At 36.5% G+C, this 26,450-nt stretch overlaps 2 protein-coding genes across 2 annotated transcripts in view; one reads left to right on the top strand and one right to left on the bottom strand.

Annotated features, from left to right (window-relative positions):
- LOC129683254 (glutamate receptor ionotropic, kainate 2-like) overlaps positions 1-26,450 on the bottom strand; it is a 114,094-nt gene that overhangs the window by 57,872 nt on the left and 29,772 nt on the right. The gene's annotated exons all lie outside the window — the stretch shown is intronic.
- LOC129683308 (translation machinery-associated protein 7-like) lies at positions 15,379-15,573 on the top strand. Its single transcript, XM_055615950.1, has one exon. The coding sequence runs from the start codon at positions 15,379-15,381 to the stop codon at positions 15,571-15,573; it is 195 nt and encodes a 64-aa protein (XP_055471925.1).

The raw sequence follows: 26,450 nt of genomic DNA, 5'->3' as shown, positions 1-26,450 counted from the left end.
GAAGGAAGGAAGGAAGGAAGGAAGGAAGGAAGGAAGGAAGGAAGGAAGAGAAAATTGAAAGAATCAAAGCTGTCACATCATCCAGATGATTCAGTACAACTTTTCCTTTTCTTTTCTTTATTTATCTATCTATTTATTTATTTATTTATTTATTTATTGGTACATTACATAACGTTTTTTCTATTTATTTTGATTAACTTATTCTAAAGCACAGAATAAAATCAACAAGTTTTTTTTTTTTGGGGGGGGGTTCTCCTGTGTCTTTTTTTTCTTTATTAATTACACTTTATTCACTTTGTATCCCCCCCTATGGTTCTCTCCCTCCTCCCTTCCGAATCCCTCCCTTTCTCCACCCTCTGCATGCATGCCCCTCCCCAAGTCCAATGATAGAGGAGGACTTCTCTTCCTTCCTTCTGATTCTAGTCAATTAGGTCTCATCAGGAGTGGCTGCATTGTCGTCTTCTGTGGCCTGGTAATGCTGCTTCCCCCTCAGGGGGAGGTAATTAAAGAGCAGGCCAATCAGTTCATGTCAGAGACAGTCCCTGTCAGTTCATGTCAGACACAGTCCCTATTAGTTCATGTCATAAAACTTTTTGAGTATTTAAAACATTGCATTTCAATTAAATTTTATTATCTTTATTCACATTATTATAGCACGTTTTCAACAAATGGTTTAATTTCTATTTGTTTTCCTTTTTATCACTTTTAAAAATGTATTTATATTTTTATAAATTATAGTTTATTCACTTTATATCCCTGTTGTAGCACCCTCCCTCCTCTCCTCCCAATCCCACCCTCCCTCCTCTCCTCCCAATCCCACCCTCCCTCTCTCATCTCCTCCCACTGATAGGGGAGGTGCTCTTCCCCTTCCTTCTAACCCTAGCCTATCAAGTCTCATCAGGACTGGCTGCATTGTTTTCCTCTGTGGCCTGGTGAGGCTGCTTCTCCATTCTGGGGGAGGTGATCAAAGAGCCAGCCATTGAGTTCATGTCAGAGACAGATCCTGTTCCCATTACTAGGGAACCCTCTTGGAGACTGAGCTGCCACGGGCTAAGTCTGTGCAGGGGTTCTAGGTTATCTCCGTACACGGTCCTTGGTTGGAGTATCAGTCTCAGAAACAAAACAAAACAATGCAAAAAACTCTTTTCCCAGAATATTTTGATCTGTTGCTCTCTTTGTGGAGCTCCTGTCTCCTCCAGGTCTTTCTATCTCCCTCTTCTTTCATAAGATTCCCTGCACTCTGCCCAAAGTTTGGCTATGAGTCTCAGCATTTGTCGTAATCGGTTAGGGCGTTCGGTGCAGCTTTTCAATGCAGCCCTCTCTCCAGTTTTTGTTTGTTTGTTTTGTTTTGTTTTACAATACAGGACTTTTTTTAAAATAGTTCTGGGTATTTTAAAACTCACTTGGTAGACCCAGATTTGCAAAACCATAAAAAAAATAATAATAATCAAGAGTCATTAATGTGGAAAGTTTGTTTCTGAAGTGAAACACATGAACTATCAAAAAATACCACAAAAGAAAAAGCAGATTGATGAGATGTCATCAGATATGGGAATGGCTACTTGCTTCCAAGCCTCTAACAACCTGAGTTTGATCGTTTGGACCAACTTACTGGAAAAAAAAAAAAAAGACTGCTGGTAAAGTTGTGCTTGATATGCATGTTCCTGCTGTGCTATGAACCGGAACTTGCACATGCGCACATACGTACATAGAGAGGTACACTTGGAAACACACAGGCATACGTGCACACACACACACACACACACACACACACACACACACACACACATGCAGACATCCATATCTAAATTTGAAAAGTAAGCATGTTATAAAGAAAGGTTTTTACGCAGCCAGTTGTATGTTATAGCTTTATGAAGGGAGTATAAAATTGTGCCCATTTGAACTTGGTTTCCAAGTGCATTCTGGTTATTCAAGGATCTTCCACATTTCATACTATCAGACCACGTGTTTTGCAGCCAGCACCTCTCTCCCTGAAAGGGGTATATATAATGGCTTTGCTCGATCAACCATATGAATATTTTTGTGTAATACCTTAAATTTGTTTAAACACAGAAAAGAGGCACTTGTATAATTAAATTATTGTCAAATAAGATGATACGTGTCAAAACAGAGAAAATATTTATATATAAAATGTTATAATATGCAAGTTAATTAAAAACCATGGTGTCATTATTGGAAGGAATTTAATACAGTGTGATCAAAATTAGCATCAAAATATATTACCTTGGCTAAAGTCTATATTTCCTTTTTGTTCTTACTGTGAGCTGTAGATATGATGGCCTTGTAGGTTATTTTTTAAATAAGTGTAGTACAAAGAATAAAAAAATAAAAACTGACTATGAATTTAGGATACAGGTAGTTAAGTAGAATTTCCTTGAAATACTGGGAAATGTCTTCATTCCAAGTTTCAGAAAAGAAGCCAAATATTCCTATCATGAGGTTAAAATTGTGCTGCCAGCTTACCATTTACAATGGAAAGCTTTAGCCAGGCTCATGTGAAACAGTAAAATGTCCTCACAGTAAACAAAAGGAGGGCACTCTGCTATTTATAATTTGTAAATAAAATTAAGAATTAAAAATTAATATTTAACTTATAGTATTTTAATTATAAATCATATGATTTAATACATAGATAATTTAGTACTGCAACCAAAAATATGTTTAAGAAACCCATTTTAACTTACTTTTGTATCATTTTAGGATAAGAGGAAAATGTCTTTTCTTCCCATTATTTGAAACTATATACATGCTTCAAAAATTTCCTTCTGATTACTTATGAATTATCTTATCAAATTGCAATATAACAGTTTGTACTAGGATATAGGGGAAAATGAATATAAATGTAATTGAATATGTTAGGTGCTAAGTTTGAAGTGCCAGAGATTTGGGATGACTATAGCCGGAAAATAGAAAATTGCAGCAGTTAACCACAGCTTTGTGAATGGACAGACCACAGCATTAATTTAGGCATTAATTTAGGATTAGTTTTCTCTCTCTCCCTTTCTCTTTGTCTCTGCATCTCTCTTTGTCTCTCTCTCTGTCTGTCTGTCTGCTCTGTGTGTGTGTGTGTTTATGCTAGTATAATAAATTTAAACATATTGCAAAGAATGTTTTTTATGCAGAAGAGTAATATATGTACACATTTATCGAAAAAGAAGTGTAATACTTTTTTTCCAAAACTATGATTTTAATTTTAACTAGCTTTCATATGAAATATGAATTTATTCTAGATAAACAAGGAGTTCTAGTTTGTGCCTGTATGGGAAGTTTCTTGATGATGAAATGCCTGTGAGTCAAGACCATGTTTATTTATCATTTATTTTATAATCTAGGAGTCATTTATAGTTCTTGGAAGATGTTTAACCATGTGAACTTTCCATGAACCAAGTTGAACAAAAGTAAACATTTGAAAAAAATCAAGACAAAATTAACATTTTAATACACGTGTGCAAACTGATTAGCATCACACAGAAACAGACATTATGTTCCTGCTCCTGTTTGTAACCTCTTCCTCTTCTTCCTTCTCTTGGTTGTAAATTCAGTATGCTACAGATTGATGGAGGGACAGAAGTTCCCTTCACTAAGCGATTGTCAAAATGGAATTAATAAATTCTGAGAATACAAGATGTAGCAATAATTTTAAAGCCTCCTAAACATTAAGAAAAGCTACTTCTCCCTTTCTATTGTTATCATTTATTACATTTTACTCACTTTGTATCCTGGCTGTGGCCCCCTCCCTCGTCTCCTTCCAAACCCACCCTGCCTCCCTTTCTCCCCCTATGCTCCTCCCCTAGTCCACTGGTAGGGGAGGTCCTCCTCCTCCTCTCTTTGACCCTAGCCTATCAGGTCTCATCTGGACTGGTTGTCTTCCTCTGTGGAAACTACCCCCATGGGGAGGTGATCAAAGAGCCTGCCACTGAGTCCATGACAGAGAAATCCCCTGCTCCCTTTACCAGGGGCCCCACTTGGAAACTAAATCTATGGGCTACATCTGAACTGGAGTATTTCTCCACACATTGTCCTTGGTTGGGATATCATTCTCTTCAGGGGCCCCAGGGCTCAGGGTTTTGTTATTGTTGTTTTTGCCTTTTGGCTCTGTTGGTCTCCTTTTGGAGCTCCTGTCCCCTCCAGGCCTTTCTATCTCCCCCTTATTTCATAAGATTACATATACTCTGTCCAAACTTTGGCTAAGTGTTTCAGCCTCTGCTTCCATACCTTGATCAGTAGATTCTTTCAGAGGCCGTCTGTGGTAGGCTCCTGTCCTGTTCCCTGTCTTCTCCTGCTTCTGATTTCTATTGTTTGTCTTTCTGAATGAGGACTGAACATCTTACCTAGGGTCTTCCTTGTTTTGAAAGAAGCTACGTTTCATAATGAAAGTATGTTACAGTATGTACACATCGGCAAGCATCGTGCCTCTGTGATGCAAGACTCGCGTGGCGAGCATGGCACCTGCACCAGGTCTTCTGAGTACAGGTTGTGGCTTCGTGGTTGTGTGGGCCTCCTAACTGTGGAGCAGCTTTGTCTCTGAATCCTTTGCCTGCTCTATGGACTTCTTTCCTACTGTTAGTTTTCCTTGTCTAGCTTTGGGGTGAAGGCTTTAGCTTTGCCTTCCTGGGTGCTTATTTTTCATGTTTGTTGGTTGTCTCTTGGAGGCATGCTTTTTTAATCCTGGGAGATGAAGAAGGAATGGACACAGGAAGAGGGAAGTGTGGGAAATGCTAGGATGAGTGGAGGGAGAGAAAATTGTGGTTAGGATAAGAAAAGAATCAATTTGAATCAATTTTTAATAATGTTTATACACATATATGCACATATGCAAATATATGTATATAATTATGAACATTTAATGCCTGTTTCAAAAAGTTACCTTAATCACCAAAAGAAGAGTAACTTTAAAATTTTTTTAACTATAAATAGTTTTTATACTTAAGGTATCATATCTTTTTCCATTGATACAAACAAACAAAAGCTTTGGCTTTTTTTAAAGTATATGGAGTGCTGCTGTTCTGAACCTTGGCCATGGAGTCAGGGCTCACTCTCTGAAAACAGAATCTTACATTCTGACCTTATGCTTTACTTTCGAAATTTCGAGCTGAAGTCATCAGCTTAGTTTTTGCCTTAACCCAAATCCTGCCTATTGACCTCATCTGTTTCAACTCTCACTCACAAGCCGTTTGATTAATATCAAAGTGGAACTGCAATAAGCATTTTTGCTTTGATGGCTCATCTTTCCTCTTTGTTATTTGTCTTTGAGTCCTTTTTGATATATCTACATTTGTTAAAAACTAACAAGAGGTTTATGGTGACCTTACGCCCTGCTAAATAGGCTTTTATCTGTGCCATTTATGATGCTGCAGCAATGTTAGAATGAATCAACCCTTTTTACCTTGAGAGCACAGTGCAATTTTTATTCAAGAGATCAAATAATAAGAAAAGATTAAGTGGAGGTCATGTTACTGGGTCTTTACTTGAGGATAAAATGACGAACCTCTGTAGAAAAGCTGTTTGCATAGCTCACTTCTGTAGCTGACTGATCAGTTCATTTATAGTTCTCTCTTAATTAACATAAATATTAACACTAGGAGAGTGAAGGACATCTGAGGAAAAAGTCAAGAAGCGTCCAGTCTTCGGAAATAGAAATGACGTTCCGAGAAAGTAATTTCACTATTCTACTAACCCGCTGACAAAATAAATTCTGTTCATAAATACATGTATGTCTATAAAAATCTATTCTCCGTAACATAGATGATAGTATCATATGCATAAACATTTTCCCAAAGAATGCCACGATAGTTTAGTTTGGCCTTCATGCATGATAGAACTTGGTGTCTCCTATCCCAAATTCAGACTGATAAGTTTAGTGAAGAAACAAAAGAATGGCAGAGAGCTTTCAAGTGACTAGAGTCCTGATGTGGAAGGCTGTGTGCACTCCTGCTGAGAACCTTGAAGAAATCAGACTCACATTTCCTCACTATTTTTCTGAAAGATGCCCAGCTCTGTATGTGTATGCATTATTTTTTTTTTTCCACAAAGGACTGAAGTGAGATAGAAAAACTATGGACAGCTTAGTGGGAATTTACGTAATTTTCTGAATTTCCTTGAGGAAATGTTTCAGGCCACATTAGACTGAAACACCTTACTGAATCTCTGCTCATGAGGGTGTCTAACTTGATATGCTTGCATGTTCGCACATGTTCAGCATGTTCTTGCATGTGTTGTGCCTTTCTGTGGGCTAAATATTTATATTTTGTCTAAGAAATTTCAGGCATTATGTCTCTCTACATGTATGACCAAGCATGTGCATCACAGAGGCCACAGAGGACAGAAGAGCATTGCAAATCTCTAGGGGAAAGAGTTCCAAAGGGTTGTGAACCAGAATGTGAGTGCTGGGAATCAAACCCTCTCTAAGAGCAGTCAGTGCTCTACCCACTGAGAAATTTCTCCAATCCTAACATGATTGTTTTCAGAAGAAAAAATATATATATATGAGTTGGAAATTACAGTCAGAAAATTAACAGAGACTCAGTGCAGGGTACTTAATCTGTTGCTGGACTACTACTATTTCTAAATTTGGACCGTTGCCTGGTTATTGTTCTTTGAATAATTTTTAGCAAGTTCTTAAATCTTATGAGCTGAAATATTTCTTTCTTTTATTACTTAAAATTTATTTTATTAGCATATAATAATTGTACAAAATATTGATTTCATTATGGCATTTTCATACATATGAATCATTTCCTTTGTTTAAATTCATTCCCTAGGTCTGTCTGTCTTCTCCCACTCACATCTTTTTTTTCTTTTCCTACATAATCCCTTTCCTTTCTACTGTCATCATACATACATACACACATATAATTAAAATTATAGTAATTGCTGTATGTATTACTAATGTTCAAATGGAAGACAAGTTTCAGCCCAATAAATATCTAGAGTTACAGATCATGTTGTAATTACTCCAAAATCAAACCAATAGTATGGGGTGGAAGCAGGATCAAATTTAAGCAGAAAACAAAACAAAAACCAACCAAACAGACAAAACACCAAAAACCCTGATTTTATTTCGTCAGCATCTTCACCTCTAATAGAATGAAAGGCAAATGGGACAGACATCGGAAGAGGGAGAAAACAGGTAAGGAGCCTACCACAGAGGTCCTTTGAAATACTCTACACAACAAGGTATCAAAGCAGATGCTGAGACTCAAAGCCAAAATTTGGGCAGAGTGCAGGGAATCTTATGAAAGAAGGGGGAGATAGAAAGACCTGGAGGGGTCAGGAGCTTCAAAAGTTGAGCAACAGAACAAAAAACTCTGGGTCCTGGGGTTTTTTCTGAGACTGATACTCCAACCAAGGACCATGCATGGAGATAACCTAGAACCCCTGCACAGATATAGCCCATGGCAGCTCAGTCTCCAAGTGGGTGCCCTAGTTAGGGGAACAGGGGCTGTCTCAGACATTAACTTAGTGGCTGGCCCTTTGATAATCTCCTCCTAATGGGGGAGGAGCCTTACCAGGCCCCTGAGGATGAAAATGTAGCCAGTCCTTATAGACTTGGATCAGATGGAAAGGGAGGAGGACTTCCCCTATAAGTGGACTTGGGGAGGGGCTTGGGAATAGATGAGGGAGGAAGGATGGGATTGGGAGAGAATGAGGGAGAGGCTACAGCTGGGATACAAAGTGAATAAACTGTACTTTATAAAAAAATAAATTAGAAGTGAATGAAAAAAAACAAACCAAAACCAAAAAAGAATGTATTAGTTAGCAGATCTTTTAATATAAATTATTACAATATTATATTTATCTTATAAAATGTCATGCAATGCACTCTCAAGTGCTAGAATACTCATGAAGCAATTATCTCAACATCCACTTTTTATTTTAGTGTAAATCAATATACAAGTGTATTATAATGAATTTAATAGTCATTCACAAAATGCAAACACACACCTAAACAGACAGACCTAGTGCTGGAGTTTCCCAAAGCTGACATTCTCACAGCAGTTATTTGAAACAACATATGTAGAAAAAAATAAGTCTGTTTTCAGTTCTACTATAAATGAATAGTAAAAAGTGACGCCCTTTATACTTCTAAGGTAAACTTGTTAATGTATCTATAAATGGTAACACAGAAGATCCTAAGCTCTAGAAGAAAAAGAAATTGGTGATATAATTTTAGACTCAAGGATGTGAGTCAAATAAAAGAGAGAATAATCCTATGGATTATTCCTATGGGAAACATACAAAATAAATTTCAAAAAATTTACTTATGTTGTTTACAGAGAAACATTTTATGTTACAAATCTGTGATTAGTAGATTTTAGGAAAATATAATATTAATATGTAAATTTACAAGTATAAATAAAAACATGTAATTATATAAAAGTATATAGAAATAAGAATAAGTCAAAACATGTAATTATATATAACAATATATAATTGTTTTGTATATTATATTTATTTTAATAATTAATAAACATCTAATTATGATTCAGGACTAATGATACTAATGAACAATTCACTAATAAGTATTCCACACTTAACCTTACATTATCATACACCTAATATAAGAATTTGACAGGAAGCTAAGTTTTCATTATTTACACACTATACAAGTTTGATGTTGTGTTATCGTTATGGAATATATATTTGCATTAAATTTAGACACATATAGGCATACTATAGTAAAACTATACACCTAATTGTAGAATGAATATGGGATTAACACTTTTTGCATAATATTATGATTTTATTTGCTATAATTTTAGATAGCAATCTAAAATAAAGATTCACCTGTGCCTATAGTAATGCTGACAAATATAAAAGTGCTCAAAGGCATTAATATAACATGAGTACACATCTAACTCTCATGAAGTGACATTGCATCTTAGTTGCTAAACTAAGAGATATTTTGAAATTATTTTACCTATATAATAGGTGTGCCATTTTACAAGATTCACTTTTCCGATCAATGAGTGTGGTGCCCCCTTTTGTTCTTTCTTGCTTTCTCTCTCTCTCTCTCTCTCTCTCTCTCTCTCTCTCTCTCTCTCTCATTTTGTTTTTCGAGACAGGGTTTCTCTGTGTAGCTTTGGCTGCCCTGAATTTGCTTTGTAGGCTAGGCAGGCCTTGAACTCACAGAGATCCATTTGCCTCTGCCTCACTGAGTGTTGAGATTACAGACATGTCCCACTGTTGCTGTATACTTTCTAGTATTAGTTGTTTCAGAATAATCTCTAATAGATGCTTCGCCCAGTGGGCTAAACAGATCTTCACATCATATTTTCTTAGAGCCCTCTCCATCTATGCAAGAAGTAAAGTATAAAATGTGTGTGTGATTTTTTTTTCCCTGTAGAGTGCCAAAGATAAAAAGCAATTAAACTTTCAAATTTCTCATGACATTACTGCCAATGCTGTTACTGTCTATAAGTGTCAGTGTTCAATGACAAGCTAGCTAGCGGTACAAACCATAAAAAAGGAAGAGTGAAAATAGAAATGCATATTCAGCTCAGGAAAGGCACTTAGCCCCGGCACTCTAAGTCTACTACCTGCGGATTGATTTCCTCGTTTTTCGTGCATGGTAAACCTTTCACACATGTATTAAACACAAATTTAAATTAAAACAATGATTTTTAATTTTAGTAATTTTTTAAGATTTTAATAAGTTTTCCTTTTTCCTATTCTTAAATTTTGTGCTCTATTGTGTTCTAAAGAAAGAGAAAATATTTTCATTTGGGGAATTTACAATTGTAGTTTGCTAAAATAAGAGCACCTATCTTAGACTCTCAAAAAGATTCAAACGACATTTAAGCATATAAACACATTTAGTCAATTTAATTGCTAATTTATAAGAATATAAAATAAAGACAATGAGACAGAATACGTAAATTTCAAATGCCATTCAAATACATATTCAAATGCCATTCTTGAATATGTCATGAACTTCATAAGAAATATTTAGATAAAATTTGCAAGAAAATTCATTTTAGAGAAAATATATGATGTAATTAAATAGCAAGGCAATACTTCTAAAATTGTATACATCTCAGTAAAACTTTCTTCCCAACTTAATGAATATCTATAACTGGTATTCATTTGTTGTTCTCTCTGTTTCATAATGACTTTTTTTTCTTTCATATCTTTTAACAACAATGTATGGGCTGTGTACCTATTCTTAGACTTCTATGCTCTTCTGGAACATTTCTTCCAATTTAATATGCAATGATAAAATTTTGATTTCTATTATTAAGGAATGAATACTACCCAAAGCAATATTCTTTTAGTTTCTACATAAAGATGACAATTATTTATATTAACATATATTACCTTTGCTTCATTAATGAAAGAAGATATACAATATACTTGATAATATTCAGATATAGATCAAGAGGACAAAATCTGTAAAGGAATGGAATCTTTCATTCCCCGCATTCAAAAATGTTGTACAAAACCACATTGTCACTTGTTCCTTGGAAATATAATTCTCTGGACTGGACTGCGGGAGAAAGTGAGGATTTCATTATATTATTTGGATTGAACGTTAAAGAGATTGTTAGCTTTTGTGACAACTAATGGATCAAAATGTTCCTTCTAACAGTGTAATAATGTATAGTCTGGAACATTTCATAAAAGTACCTCTACATAACAAAATATAGTTTATAGGATTTTTTCTTCACTTCGTTTGAAAGGTTTACGAACAAGAAAGGAATCTCAAATGCATATAAATATTCATCAAATGCACATAAATATGTTTCTACCTACTAACAGTTAACGCCGATAAAATGCACTTCATTTCTGTTCTGTGTGACCATTTCCTACCTCTGATATAAAAAATCATAGCAACAAGTTTCCATTGGATTTAACAGAAAAATTCCTGTACTTTCTCCACAGAAGAAAACCGATTATGGAGATAGAGAATTTGATTGTCATCTTGATGAGATTTAGAATCAATTAGGAGATACCCTTCGAGGTGTGTCCGTGAGGACATTTCCAGAGAGGTTTAACTAATGGAAAGATCCATTGTCCATGGTTTGGACTTCCTAACTGAGTAATGGCAGTAAGTGAATTCAACACCAGCATCCTGAATATGAGATGCAATATACCAGCCACCTCATGTTCTTACCGCCAGAGCCCAGCATCTTTCTCCACCAGGGTGGACTCTTAAATCATGAACCAAACTTGTTCTTATTCCCTTCCTATGCCTTTCCTTCTTTACCTCCACCATCCCTCCTTTCTTTTATCTGGTACTTTGTTAGAATAAGAATGTTGCCTTCTGCCCAAAGTTTGGTTATGAGTCTCAGCCTCTGTTCAGATTCTTCGATCAGTAGAGCCTTTCAGAGGTCATCTGTGGTGTGCTCCTGTCCTGTGCCCTCATGGAATTTTATGAAAGAAGGGGGAGATAGAAAGACCTGAAGGGGACAGGAGCTCCAAAAATACTGGGTCCTGGGGGCCCTGCAAAGACTGATATCCCAAGCAAGGACCATTCATGGAGAGGACTTAAAACCTCTGCTCTAATGTAACTCACGGACTCAGTCTCCAAGTGGGTTCCCTAGTAAAGGGAGCAAGGGCAGTCTCTGGCATGAACTTAGTGGCTGGCTCTTTGATTACCCCAGTAGTTGGTGCTGCCTTGCCAGGTCACAGAGGAAGATTATGTAGCCAGTCTTGATGAGACCTGATAGGCTAGAGTCAGATGGAAGGCGAGGAGAACCTCCCCTATCAGTGGACTAAGGGAAGGGCATAGGAGGAGAAGAGGGAGGGAAGGTCGGATTAGAAGAAAAGAAATAGGAGGCCACAGCTGGGCTACAAAGTGAATAAATTGTAATAAATAATAATACTTAAAATAAAGAACAATTTAAAATAAAGAATGTTGCCTTCATTGGACAATCAAGAATTCAGCTTGGATATTTTATAGATAATGGCTAAATATCCCTTCGTCTTAAAAGAATTCGTTGCTTCTTTAAATTAAAAAATATGCAAAATCATATGAGTGTGTGTGGGGGGTCTTGTCTATAATCCCAGTATATGGAAAGATGAGGCAAGGGAATTTTGAGTTCAAGTTGAAACTACATTACGTGACAGACTCATATCAAAACACACCATCAACAGCAACAACAATAAAATATGTGTGAACACATTAATCCAAAAATGTAATTTACTTTCATTAGTTAAAGTCTTATCTAAAGACCACTTTCCTGAAAATTAATGTTATAAAAAAATAAAAAGATTTATTTTTATATTAATTATAGGTTACTCAATTTGTATGCCAGCTGAAGATCTTTCCCACATTCCCTCTGAATCCCACCCTTCCTCCCTCATCTCCTCCCTGCCCCTCTCTAAATCCACTGATAGGGGAGTCCTCCTCCCCTTCCATCTGACCCTACCTTATCAGGTCTCATCAGGACTGGATGCAATGTCCTCCTCTGTGGCCTGGCAAGGCTGCTCCTCCCTCGGGGGACAGGGTGGTCAAAGAGCCTGCCACTGAGTTCATGTCAAAGACAGTCCCTGTTTCCCTTACTAGGGTACCCACTTGGATGCTGAGCTGCCATGGGCTACATCTGAGCAGGGGTTCTAGGTTATATCCATGCATGAACCGTGTTTGGAGAATCAGTATCAGAAAAGACCCCTGTGCCCAGATATATTTGGTCTTTGTGGTGCTCCTGCCCTCTCCAGGTCTTACTAACTCCCGCTTCTTTCATATGGTTCCCTGCACACTCTGCCCAAGGTTTGGTTATGAGTCTCAGCATGTAAGCTACAGATCATGCAACCCTATTAAAAAATGGTGTACAGAGCTAAACGGAGAATTCTCTGTAGAGGAATGGAGAATGGCCGAGAAACACTTAAAGAAATGCTCAATGTCCTTAACCATCAGGGAGATGCAAATCAAAACAACCCTTAGATTTCACGTTACACCCATCAGAATGGCTAAAATCAAAATCTCAAGTGAAAACACATGCTGGAGAGGTTGTGGAGAAAGGGGAACCCTCCTCCTCAACTGCTGGTGGGAATGTAAACTTGTACAACCACTTTGGAAATCAATCTGTCACTTTCTCAGACAATTAGGAATAGCGCTTCCTCAAGATCCAGCCATACCACTCCTAGGTATATATCCAAAAGAGGCTCAAGTACACAAAAAGGACATTTGCTCAACCATCCTCATAGAAGCTTTATTCGTAATAGCCAGAACCGGGAAACAACCCAGATGTCGCTCAACGGAGGAATGGATACAAAAACTGTGGTACATTTACAAAAAGGAATACTACTCAGCTATTAAAAACAAGGAAATCATGAAACTTGCAGGCAAATGGTGGGAACTAGAAAAGATCATCCTGAGTGAGGTATCCCAGAAGCAGAAAGACACACACAGTATATACTCACTTATAAGTGGATAATAGACCATTAAAGATAGGATAAACATACTAAAATCTGTACACCTAAAGAAGATAAACAAGAAAGAGGATCGGGGTAAGATGATCTATCCTCACTTAGAAAGACAAATGGGATGGACATTGGAAGTTGGAAAAAACAAGAAACAGGACAGGAGCCTACCATGGAGGGACTCTGAAAGACTCTACCTAGCAGTGTATCAAAAAATAAATCATTAATTATACTTTTACATCTTCTTTTTATTTGTTCAATACTTAAATGGAAAAGCCACTTTGATTCATAAAATAAATTTCTATTTGATTTTTGAGGGTGAGAGAAAAAAAACACAATACACGCAAACATATATATGTGTGTGCATATATATATACATATACACATATATATATACATATACATACACACATATATACATATACACACACATACATAACACACTTATTCTAAGCAAATGCTTAATAATTGTTCATTTATAGTAATTAAGTAATTATTCATATTCACAGAGAACAGCAGTGTTCTTTCTTTTGAATTTGGAAGGTTCTGCTCATGAGGTAAATTTAGCTAATGTGATATCTTAACAGAACAGAGTACTGCCCATCCTATAATGGTAGAGTGAGGTAGGCTCCATTATGCCATGTTACTTGGAAAACGTTAAGTGAGTTTCAACATTGCTCAAACACACTGAATAGGGACCACAATCCACATGGAGATAGCTGATAAACCAGAATGTAAGGCAAGCTACATGTTCTGACAAAAATAACTAAAACTGATTCTTCAACTCATATATTTTCCAAGTATTGTTTCTGTAATTTATTTATTACGTGTTATGTTTACTTTAACTTCTTGGGATGATTTCAAACATTTTAAATGGTGACATGTCACATTATAATTTTTATCATGATAAACATTAATAAGCTGTATTAGTGACAGTTATAATCTTATTCATAAAGTTAGAATTGCAGATGAGTTAGATTCTCAACCCTGATGTTATAAAATGTATATAAGTTATATATTTAACAAGCTTTTGCAAACCAATTTTCACAGGGTAAGAACTTCCTAAATATTTTGATTAATTATTTGCTTAAGCATGTTTCAATGTACTATTTATAGTTATGATAGAGACTATAATTTTTTTTTCAAAGACTTGAGGTAGCCTATATTGCTTTTCTAACCCCCCTTGCTCTTCAAGTTCTTTTGAAACTATCATAAAAATTCAGTTTAGAAATCTAGAAATCTGGCTAATTAGGTTCTTCTGAAATAATTTCCCTCAGAAATAACATTTTAAAAATGTAGCTGAGTGAGTGTGAGCAATGTTGAAACTTTTTTTCTCTTTATCCATATGGGAAATAATAATTTTTTAAAAAGTGTTTACTCTTTATGAAACCTCACACTCCACATGTGCTGAGATGGGGCTCACTCAGGGAATAGTAAAGCAAGGGGCACAATGCATGGAAGGCCAATGCTAAGGTAACCTCAGTTTCTCTCCTATGAATTCCATTGTGCAGGTTAAACTTCTTATACCTCCGCAGCTCATCACCAGATGCTCTTGAAAATGCTAAATTCCCCTGCTCAAAGTTCACGACACGCAAACATTCTAACACCTAGTTTCCTGACTCATTGACAGAAGCAGTCTTCCTCTACAAGTCCCTAATTGTAACTGACTGTCATGTGTGGCACAGTTGTACCTACACACCACAAACTCTTGATGCTGCACTTTGGACACGGTAGCAATTGAGTTAACATTTATAGGCAAATAAAAGTGTGTTAAATGGGCTTGAGATGAAAATACAGAAAAGCTTTAACTTTATTATACTTTGTAAAGGTATCCCTCCATCACAAAGGTGAAGAGAAGATGCACCTAAGACATAAGAAGACATATTTCCAGGACACTTTACTTTTTGAAGAAGGGTAAGCTATTTCATAGTTGTATCAATTAGTAACATTGCTATCTTAGGATCAGGGACTGGGGAAGGGGCTGTTGGTGCCATGTCCAGCCACAGAGGTGGCCAAAAGAAGCCCCTGAAACAGACCAAAAAGCAGGCCAAGGAGATGGATGAGGAAGATAAAGCTTTCCAGCAGAAACAGAAAGAGGAGCAGAAGACACTCGAGGAGCTAAAAGCCAAGGCTTTAGGGAAGAGTCCCTTGGCCACAGGTGGAATTAAGAAATCTAGCAAAAAGTAAGCTGTTCCTCATATCTGAGGTGATGGTAATCCTCTTCCATTCCTATTTAAACATCTGGATCCCTGCCATAGCATCTTTGCCACCTACAGCTAGAATGAAGTATTATCCTGGAGCCTATCACACATTGTAATAAACTTAATAAACTTTTGTAAGAAAATAAATTCAATGGCTCGTTGTCAAAAATAAAAAAAATATTAAAAAAAACAAACCTATTTCTGGGTTACCTCACCTCTATTAAAAAATAAAGAAGAGAAAATCACTACTTGTTCCTTATTTCTTATTATAGCAAATTCTCACAGAATTTCAAGATATGCTCTGACAAATGTCTCCCCATAAAATGCTCCTCTATGAACACCAAAATCACCTTGATTTAGTAGTTGTTTCCTAAAAAAAAAAAAAGTTCTTCCATTACTTTGCAAATAGTGACTATCTCTAGAGATGGCTCCTTTGCTTATCTCTTTTTCCATCAGCGTGTATTTCTAGGTAACTGGAATATTCTTTCCCCATTATTCTTTCTTTCTCTTATAGTTTCTTTATTACTTCAATATCTAAGGTCATCAGGTATTCCCAAAACAAATCTGTTTTTAAAAGATACACATCTTGGGCTGTAGAAATGGCTCAGCCATTAAAGGTTAGGCTTACAACCAAAAACATAAGATACAAGTTTTTTTACACTTTCTCCAACTTCATACTATTTTTCACTTTTCCAGCAATCATTCAACTGAAAGATTCTACTTTTTTCTTGGCATTATACCAAAATGAATTTGGAGCAGTTTTAATGGTTTGGTTTGTGTTATTTTCAATTAAAACAACAGCTTCCATTATGATCAGCAGTATGGTATGTTATAGAAAATTGACTAGGTAGAGAAAATGGAGTATTGAGGCAAATGACTGATACATTCAGCATAAAAATGTAGGACTGAGACCTCCCTTCAGCTCCAAATCCTGGCCCACAACTCTGGCAGAAGCCCTCTGTTCTACCAGAGGTCGCACAGGTACCCAGAGCCCCAGAAGCCCACTGCTCTACAAAAGGCCACACAAGTACCTGAAATTAAAGAGGGCATACCAGTTTCCTGAAACTCATTGACAATGCCACACATAAACCCCAAAGGTTACATAGTCTGCCAAATACCAACAAAAAGAGGTAACCTGCTGGACTCTTCATTCACCATAATCATAGGCCTATCGGGCCAGAAAACCAGAGAGGAAATAGGCTCCAAAAGGAAAAAAATTCAACAAAAATAAACTCAAAAATCAGTACCTAAACTTACAATTACTCAAAATCCATGCCTAGAGGTCAGCATAAGAACATAATCAATAGCAGCCAGGGTAATACAGCACAACCAGAGCCCAGCTATTCTACCACATCTACTCTACCACCCTGAATATTCTAACACAGCTGAAACACAAGATAATTATACTAAAGCAAAATTTAGGAAGATGATGAAAATCCTTAAAAAGGAAATTTAAAAAATAAAATCCCTAGAAGAAATCCAGAAAAATACAAGCAAGCAATGGGAGGAAATGAATAAACTTCTTAAAGAAAGCCAAGAAAATAAAACAAAAACAAACAAACAAAAAAACCAGTGAAAGGAATGAGTTGAGTGTTTAAGACTGGGAAATGGAAATAGAAGAAAAAAGAAAATACAAGCTGAGGGAATCTTCAAGATGAAAAATCTCAGTAAACTAATAAGACCTACAAACGCATGCATCACCAACAGAACAAAAGAGAAAAGAGAGAGAATCTCAGGCATAGGGGATACAATAGAAGAACTTGATACATTAGTCAAAAAAAAGTTAGTCAAAGAAAATTAGACATTAAATCTAGAAAAACTGACACAAAACATCCAGGAAATCTAGGACACTCTCAAAAGGCCAAACATAAAATAGGAATGGGAAAAGCAGAATCTCCACTCAAAGTACAAGATAATATTTTTAACAAAATTTTATTATTTCCCTAACCTTAAGAGGGACATACTAATAAAGGTACAAGAAGCTTACAGGACACCAAATAGATAGGACCAGAAAGGATCCTTGCCTCATAATAAGCAAAGTACTAAACATACAGAATAAAGAAAGAATATAAAAAGCTATCAGGGAAAAAGGCCAAATAACTACAGGCTGACCTATTAGAATTACAACCAAATTCTCAATGAAGGCTATAAAAGACAGAAAGTCCTGGATAGATGTCCTGTAGACTCCAATAGAATAAAGATGTCAGCTTAGACTTTTATACCCTGCAAAATTTTCAATCACTATTGATGGAGAGGCCAAGATCTTCCATAACAAAGTGATATTTAAACAATATTATCTACATTGCAGACTTAGGAGGTACTAGAAGAAAATCTCCATCCCAAGGAGGCTAACTCCACTCCTGAAAACACAATAAATCCATAATCTCACAACAGAATAACCAAAAGAAGGGAAGTTCACAGGCATATGCATGCTTATACACATACACACACACATAACCACCACTACCATCAACAACAAAACAAAGGAATTAACAATCATTGGCCATTCATATCTCTCAATGTGAACGAGCTCAATTTCCAATTTAAAAAAAAGTCTAACCAAAAGGATGGGAACACAGAATCCATGATTCTTCTTCATACAAGAAACACATATCAATATCAAAGATAGACATTACCTGGGAGTTCAAGTTTATGTTTTTTCTCCATGTAAATGGACCCAAGAATCAGGTTGGTGTAGCCATTCTAGTATCTAACAAAATAGACATTCAACCAACATTAATCAAAAGAGATAGAGAAGGATACTTCATACTCATCGGAGGAAAAAAGCCACCAAGATGATACCTCAGTTATGAACATCTCCGCCACAAATGAAAGGGTAGCCACATTTAAAAAAAAAATCACTAAAGCTTAAATCACACATTTAAAAGCCCACGTGAATAGTTAAAGAGGTCAATACCCCAGTCTCACCAACAGACAGGTAATTCAGACAGAAACTAAACAGAAATAATGGATCTAACACAATTTATGAATCACATACACTTAACGGATCTCTACAGAATTTTTCACCCAAAACAGAAAAGCATATACCTTCTTCCAAGCATCTCAAAGAAACTTTTTCAAAATTGACCACAAACGAGGTCACAACTGATACAAGAAAACTGAAGTAATCCCATTCCTTGTCAGATCACCATGGTTTAAAGCAAGATTTCAGCAGCAAAAAGTCTATAAATTCAGCTAAACTAAACAACTCTCTACTGAATTACTACTGGGTAATAAATTCAGAAAAAAATATTAAAGACTTTCTAGAACTCAATGAAAATGAATGTACAACATACCAAGACTTATGATACAAAACAAAAACAGTGCTAAGCGGAAAGTTCCTAACACTAAGTGCCTACAAAAATAAGTTTGAGAGATCGCATACTAGCACATGTGAATGCTCTGGAACAAAAAGAAGCAACTGTACCCAAGAAGAGTAGGTGGCAGGAAATAATCAAACAGAGCTGAAATTATCTTTAAACAGAGAAAAATAAAAAAAATACATGAAACAAATTGTTGGTTCTTTGAGAAAATCCGCAAGATAGGCAAACCCTAATTCAAGCTAGCTAAAAGTCAGGACGGATATCAAAATTAACAAAAGCAGAAATAAAAAGTGAGACATTGAAAAAACAATGCTCAACTTCATGTGGAAAAACAAAACAAGCAAACAAACAAACAAAACCTAGGAAAATCAAAACAATCCTGTACAAGAAAATATCTTGCAAGTCTATCATTATCCCTTATTTCAAGCTCTACTATAAAACTATAGTAATGAAAACCATTTAATATTGGCATGAAAATAGGCAAGCTAACCAATGGAATAAATCAAAGTTCCAGAAATAAATCAGCAAACTCATGGACACCTTATATTTGATAACAAAGCCAGAATTATTCAATGGAACAAAGGAAGCAACTTCAGCAAATGGTGCTGGACAAACTGGATGTCTGCATGTAGAAGAATGCAAATAGATCTATATCTGTCTGCTTGCCCAAACACAATTCCAAGCAGATTAAAGATTTCGTGCTAAAACTAGATATACCCAACTTGACTGAAAAGAAAGTAAGATTAGTCTTGGACACATTGGCACAGCAGACAACTTCCTGAACAGAATACCAATAGCACAGTCACTAAGGTCAACAATTCACCCTTTATTCACCCAGAAAACTAGGAATAGTGCTGCCTCAAGACCCAGCCACATCACTCCTGGTTATATATCCAAAAGATGCTCAACCACACAAGGGTATTTACTCAACGATGCCCATAGCACCTTTATTCGTAACATCCAGAATCTGGAAACAATCTGCTTAGATGTCCCTAAGCAGAAGAATGGATACAGGCAATCTGGTACCTTTACACAAGGGAATACTACTCAGCTAAAATCATAAAATTTGCAGACAAATGGATGGAACTAGAAAAGATCATCCTGAATGAGGCAACCCAGGAGCAGAAGACACACAATAGCCACATAATATAGAATAAACATATTAAAATCTATAGACCAAAGAAGCTAAACAACAAGGAGGACCCTAGGGAAGATGCTTAATTCTCATTCAGAAGGGAAAACAGGATAGACACCTAAAGCAGTAGAAGAGAGGGAACAGGAGGGAGCCTACCACAGATGTCCTCTAAAAGACTCTACCCAGCAGGGGTCCAAGCATATGCAAAGACTCACAGCCAAACTTTGGGCAGAGCAAGTCTTATGAAAGAAGGCACATATAGAAAAACCTAGAGGAGACAGGAGCCCCACAAGGAGCCTCACAAAGCCAAACAAGTAGAGTCCAGTGGGGACTGCAGAAACTGATGCTTCAACCAAAGACCTTGTATGAAGACGACTTAGACCCCTGCTAGGATGTAGCTCATAGAAAGCTCAGTCTCCATGTGGGTTCCCTAGTAAGGGGAAAGAGACAGTCACGGACATGAACTCAATTGTCTGTTCCTTGATCACTTCTCCCTGGTGGGGCAACCTAGCCAACCCACAGAGGAAGAAGATCCAGGTATCCCTGATGAGACCTGATAAGCTATCGTCAGACAGTAGGGTAGGAGAACTAATTCCCCTATTAGTGGACTAGGGAAGAAGGATAGGAGAAGGAGAAAAGAGGGATAGGGGAGGAAGAAGGAGGGAGAGTGGGACCAGGAGGAGATGATGGAAGGGGCTGAAACCAGAATACAAAGTGAATAAATTAATAATAATTAATAATAATAATAATAATAATAATAATAATAATAATATAAAGTGGAATTTGAAATTAAAAAAAAGGAAGGCTCAAGTAGGGACATACAAATTTCCCTGGGAAGAGGAAAGAGAATACATTTTTCAAATTGAGTGGGTGTTGCATGGAGACTGGAGAAGGAAGGATTACATGGTGGAAGAATAGAGAGAGACAATACTAGTGAGACTACTGGAATTGTTGTCATTTGGAAGTCAATGTAGAAACCATGGATGATGTAAACACCAAGGAATATACTTGGTTAACCTAGCTAAGCCTCCTATTGCTGGGTGATATGGATCCTGATCTGGTCATATTTTTGTAACCAGTCAAGCCTTCTATTATTTTAGGGTAAATGGCATTTTAAGCATTCAAAACACACAGGAAAGACATGTGGGTACATTATTCTTAAACTAATAATTAAAGATTAAACTTTATAATACCTGCATACAACTGTCAATTCCCTGACAGGGAAACTCTCCCATGACTTTAATCTTGAAGCAGCTATAACACACACATTTCTCTATCATCAGATTTCAGCCTCTAAACACTGATACCTAAGCTCTTCTCTGTATGAAAATAAGCAGCCAACTGCTATCAAATTTCAGCTGCTTAGTCTCTGTCAACACAAATACTTGTTGCTCAGAAGATATGGGGTATGCAGGAATGAAACCGATCCTATTGTACTTTATAATTTTACATTCAGAAAGGAACTAAAATTTCTTTGGTTTACTGTAGCCAACCAAATCGGTTACTGCACCTAACACAAAGAATAATTTTGTCTTGTCCATATCATGCTCGACACTTTTTCCACCTCTTGAAGTTTCTCAAAGTTTGCGTACATTAGTTGCCATTTTGATTAATTGAAGATTTATATAGAAAGGAAATAAGTGATTTCAGAAAAGGCATTAAGATCTTGCCAGTGGGACACTTGGAAGATAACGTGTGTAAGAAATGATGTTCAAGACCCAGCATATCACTCCTGGGCATATCCCCAAAAGATGCTCCACCATACAAGAGAGTATCTGCTCAACTATTTTCATAGCAGCTTTATTTGTTGTAGCCAGAACATGGAAAAAAACCTAGATGTCCTTGAGCAGAAGAATGGATACAGAAATTGTGGTACATTTACATAATGGAAAACTACTCAGCAATTAAAAACAAGAAAATTTGCAAGCAAGTAGAGGTAAGTAGAAAAGATCACCCTGAGTAAGGTAACCCAGAACCAGAAAGACACACATGGTATATAGTCATTTATAAGCGGATATTAGCCATATAATAGAGGATAAACATATTAAAATCTACAAACCTAAGGAAGCTAAACAGCAGGGAGGACCCTAGGGAAGATGTTTAATCCTCATTCAGAATAGACAGGACAGACACCAGAAACAGGATAGACACCAGAAGCCATGGAACAGAGGGAACAGGACAAAAGCCAACCATAGATGTCCCCCGAAAGACTCCTCCCATCAGGGGATCAACGCAGATGCTGGGACTCACAAGCAAACTTTGGGTAGAGTGTAGGGAGTCTTTTTTTTTTTTAATTTATTTTCTTTTTTAAAATCACAGTTTATTCACTTTATATCCCAGCTGTAGCCCCTCTCTCTTCCCCTCCCAGTCCTACCATCCCTCCCTCATCTCCTCCCATGCCCTTCCCCAAGTCCAATAATAAGGGAGATCCTCCTCCCCTTTCCTCTGACTCTAGCCTATCAGGTCTCAGCAGGACTGGCTGCATTGTCTTCCTCTGTGACCTGGAAAGGCTGCTCCCTCCTCTGTGGGAGGTGGTCAAAGAGCCTCATGGAAGAGTCGGAGTATTGCAAGACCTAGAGAGAACAGGAGCTCCACAAGGAGACCATCAAAGCCAACAAATCTGGCCCCAGTGTGGCCTGCAGAGATTGATGCATAAACGATGGACCAAGCATGAAAATGACCTAGACCCCCTGCTCAGATGTAGCCCATAGGCAGATCATTCTCCACGTGGGTTATCTCTGATATGTACTAGGTTGCCTACTCTTTGATGACTTCCCCCTTGCGAGGCAGCCTTACCAGGATACAAAGAAAGAGGAGTCCAAATGATACTTTATAGGCTAGGGTCAGATGGTAGGGTGGAGGGCCCCCTTTTCTGTGGACTAGAGGAAGGGGATCGAGGGAAGGAGTAACAGGGTGGAATAGTGGAAAAGGGAGGACACAATGGAGGGGGCTGCAATCGAGATATAAAATAAATAAAATTTAAAAAAAAATTAAAAAATGATCATCTTCTAAAATCTCTTTTCAGGAAAAGCCACAAGGGTCTCCAGATGCTGATTTCTGAGTATACCTTTGACTACACCTTGGCTTTCATTTCAAAGTTCTATGCTTACATTAGTAATGGTCAGTGATTAAATATGGACTTTATTTTATGGAACCGAAGAACGGTTGTTTGGTCTCTAGTTTATCTTACAAACTACTTCCCCTATCCTCAACTTTGTTCACATATTTCAAAGGAGGAATTGCTGTCTGAAAAACTCGTTGCTTGTTTAATGATTTCTCCCATCTTTACTGTTCCTAGATATTTCCCAAGAAATCTTAGCATATCAAATCTAGTCTAGGCATATGAGTCACCAAGATGACAAACTCATTCAAAAGTCGTGTTCCCCAGTAATTACAAACCATAGTCCGCATATTCTCTGGAGCACATTACTAAAGAGCTCCTCCTCTATATAGTTTACGCTGCACAATTAACAGATGAATCTTTGTAGTTCATGACTAACAGCCTACATCCAGATGTCATCTTTACTCAACTATCATTTCCATCTAAGCTATAATATTCTTCACTCTAATTTTTGATGATGCTATGACAATTTTATGAATACGTAAAAATCTGCATCTTTTGAAAATCTCCCAGACTTTTCCATAGCAATTCCAACTCTTCAGCAAGCCATTCTGCTGTAGACCTGCAGATACCCAACCGCTCATCTGTTTACTTAGTCTTTCATGATGACGTGTCGTGAGGAGTGAAATTTCTGTGTCCTGTGCTTTCTAATCTCACTGACCTTACTCAAGATTCAGATTTTTTTTTGTTGTTTATTTTAAAATTGTAATTTAATTGCCATGGTTCTCCTTTACCTTTCTTTCACTGAAACATCCCTTATACTCCTTCCTCCGCTCCTTGTAATTCATGTTCTCTTTTTTCATCATTTGTTATTGCATACATATGCATATTCATATATACATATATTCCAAAATACACACCATTGAGTCTATGTAAATTCCTTCTATGTATGTCCATAAATTATCTTTGAATTTTTTCATAGATTACATTCCCATTCCTTGCTTTTTTTTTTTTACTAAAGTTACCTAACATTCATACTTTTATTCCATGATCATATTTAAGTTGTTTAATTATATTGAAAAATGTATCATGTAACTGATAATGCTGGACTTTTGATATAAGTTCTCACTACATGTTCAACCTGCTCTGTTTCAGATGGAAACATTTTGAGGAGAAACAAAGAAAAATAGAAAAAAAAGGGACTCTTCTGATCAATTTAAGATGCATCAGATCTGACAGTATCATTAATTCATTTGTTCAACAGTTATTTTATTGACATGTTTAAACTCAAGATTTAAAGCATAAATGAGGTACATAAAACACCATGCATATAAAATTATCCATGCAAGGTGTTACATCGAATACTGTCCATAAAGGACCAGAGAACATTGTCATAAACCAGAGAAAAGTGAATTGAGAATTGTCTAGAAAAACAAAATAAAACAACAAAATGAAACTAACAATAAGTTCTGTGAATCAAGCACTTACAAGCTACTTTCTATGCAGAATAAATAAAGTGAAGAAAACATTAAAAGGGCTCAGTAAATAATGCTACAGGTTCAGTTCTCTTATCATATTCTCATAGCTAGGAGCTACTGGTCCAAGCCCTTTTGCTTGCTGTTTGTCATTACTGTAATATGTACTTATATTGATGGGAGACATGCTTTCATAGGGTATACTCATTAAATTTCACTAATATGGTACAATAAATATTGAATAGGATTACCAAAAATATAATTTATTCACAAAAAAGAATTCCAACAGTGAGTGAAACTATTCTTTAACGGACATTAATTTTTTTCACATTAAGATGACCATAGACTCTACAGTAAATTTTAGATACTGGCAATTGCCAGTTTTGTACCCTGCCTTGGCCTTTACCAATTTATGAACCAATAAATTACTTGAGCCATAGTTAATATTCTAATAGGTCTTTTTTTGTTAAAGTAACAAGTGACTATTAGGGATAAAATGGACTTGTGAAAAACATACCTTGGAGAAGAAACATATAAATTAAAATACAGTATATAGAGAAAATATTTTAAGGGTCCAAAAATAAAACATTATTATTGGATTAATAAGTGACTTAGTATAAATTATATAATTATCTATCTTTTGAAAATGTGTTAGATCTTTTTCAACTGTATTCTTTCTATAAAATTTTATAGAATACAAAGAGAGCATGAAACTCAAAATCATGTATTCTAAAATATAAGCTCAATTATTTCCCAATTTAATTTTTATATAGCTCTATTTATTTTAAAAATAATATTGGATTTCTACACTTGCCATTACTGGAAAATGACCAAACGACTAAACAAACAAAGCAAAAGAGCAAAAGAAAAAGCATTATAAACACATAGAGATACAGACACACTTGCTCCTACACACGGTAACTCCACAAAAACACAGAGCTGGAAGCTATAACATATACGAAAAGGACTTGGAAGGGTAAAAACAAACAAACAAAACAAAACAATTCCTGACAAAAAATTATAAGACCAAAATTATCTCCAAAGATGCCATTGATCTCTTTTGGTATTGGCCATCTATTGCTGGGCATGGGACCAGACCACATGCCCAGTGCAATATTTTTAGAGAGAACTTATCTTTCATTTGTGAGTGGTTATCTGCAGGAGGTAGCTCCTGGGATAAGGAGGGGGGTGCTGTATCCACTTTTGTCCCCTCTAGGGCTCTGTCTGGTGCATATGCCTGCAGGCACTGTACATGCTGCTGTGGTCCCTGTGAGCTTATTGGTTGTGTTTATAGGGTTCCTAGTTCCTTCTTGTTTGCACAAGATTTAGGTTTCCAAAGATATTTAAAAGTTTTAGTTTTTCATTTTGGTATTTACTTACTAAGTTACTCTAATGAACTTACCTGTTAGAACCCAAAACTGTACTGTTTGTGATATAAATACTCCTCTGGACTGGTTGCATATTTTTCCTCTGTGGCCTGTACTCCTCAGGTGGAGGTGATCAGAGAGCCAGCCACTGAGTTCATGTCAGAGATAGCCCCTGCTCCCCTTACTAGGGAATCCACTTGGAGACTGAGATGCCTATGGGCTACAACTGAGCAGGGGGTCTAGGCAATCTTCACACATGGTCCCAAGCCTGATGAGACCTGATGAGCTAGGGTCATATAGAAGGGGTGGTCATATATCAGTGGACTAGGGGAAGGGTATAGAGGAAGAAGAGAAAGGGAGAGTGGGATTGGGAGGAGACGAGGGAAGGGGCCACAGCCAGGATACAAAGTGAATAAATTGTAATAAATGATAATAATAAAAAAGAAAGAAAATAAATAGATAGATAGATAGATAGATAGATAGATAGATAGATAGATAGATA

Source organism: Psammomys obesus, unplaced genomic scaffold (genome assembly GCF_907164565.1).
Source record: "Psammomys obesus unplaced genomic scaffold, mPsaObe1.curated_primary_1811, whole genome shotgun sequence".
NCBI classification, from domain to species: Eukaryota; Metazoa; Chordata; class Mammalia; order Rodentia; family Muridae; genus Psammomys; species Psammomys obesus.
Note: the sequence above shows the minus strand (reverse complement) of the source record. Positions and strands in the feature narration are given on the sequence as shown.

Bases quoted from the DNA above. Each gene is read 5' to 3' on its own strand.
- LOC129683308 (XM_055615950.1), top strand. From the start codon at position 15,379: ATGTCCAGCCACAGAGGTGGCCAAAAGAAGCCCCTGAAACAGACCAAA.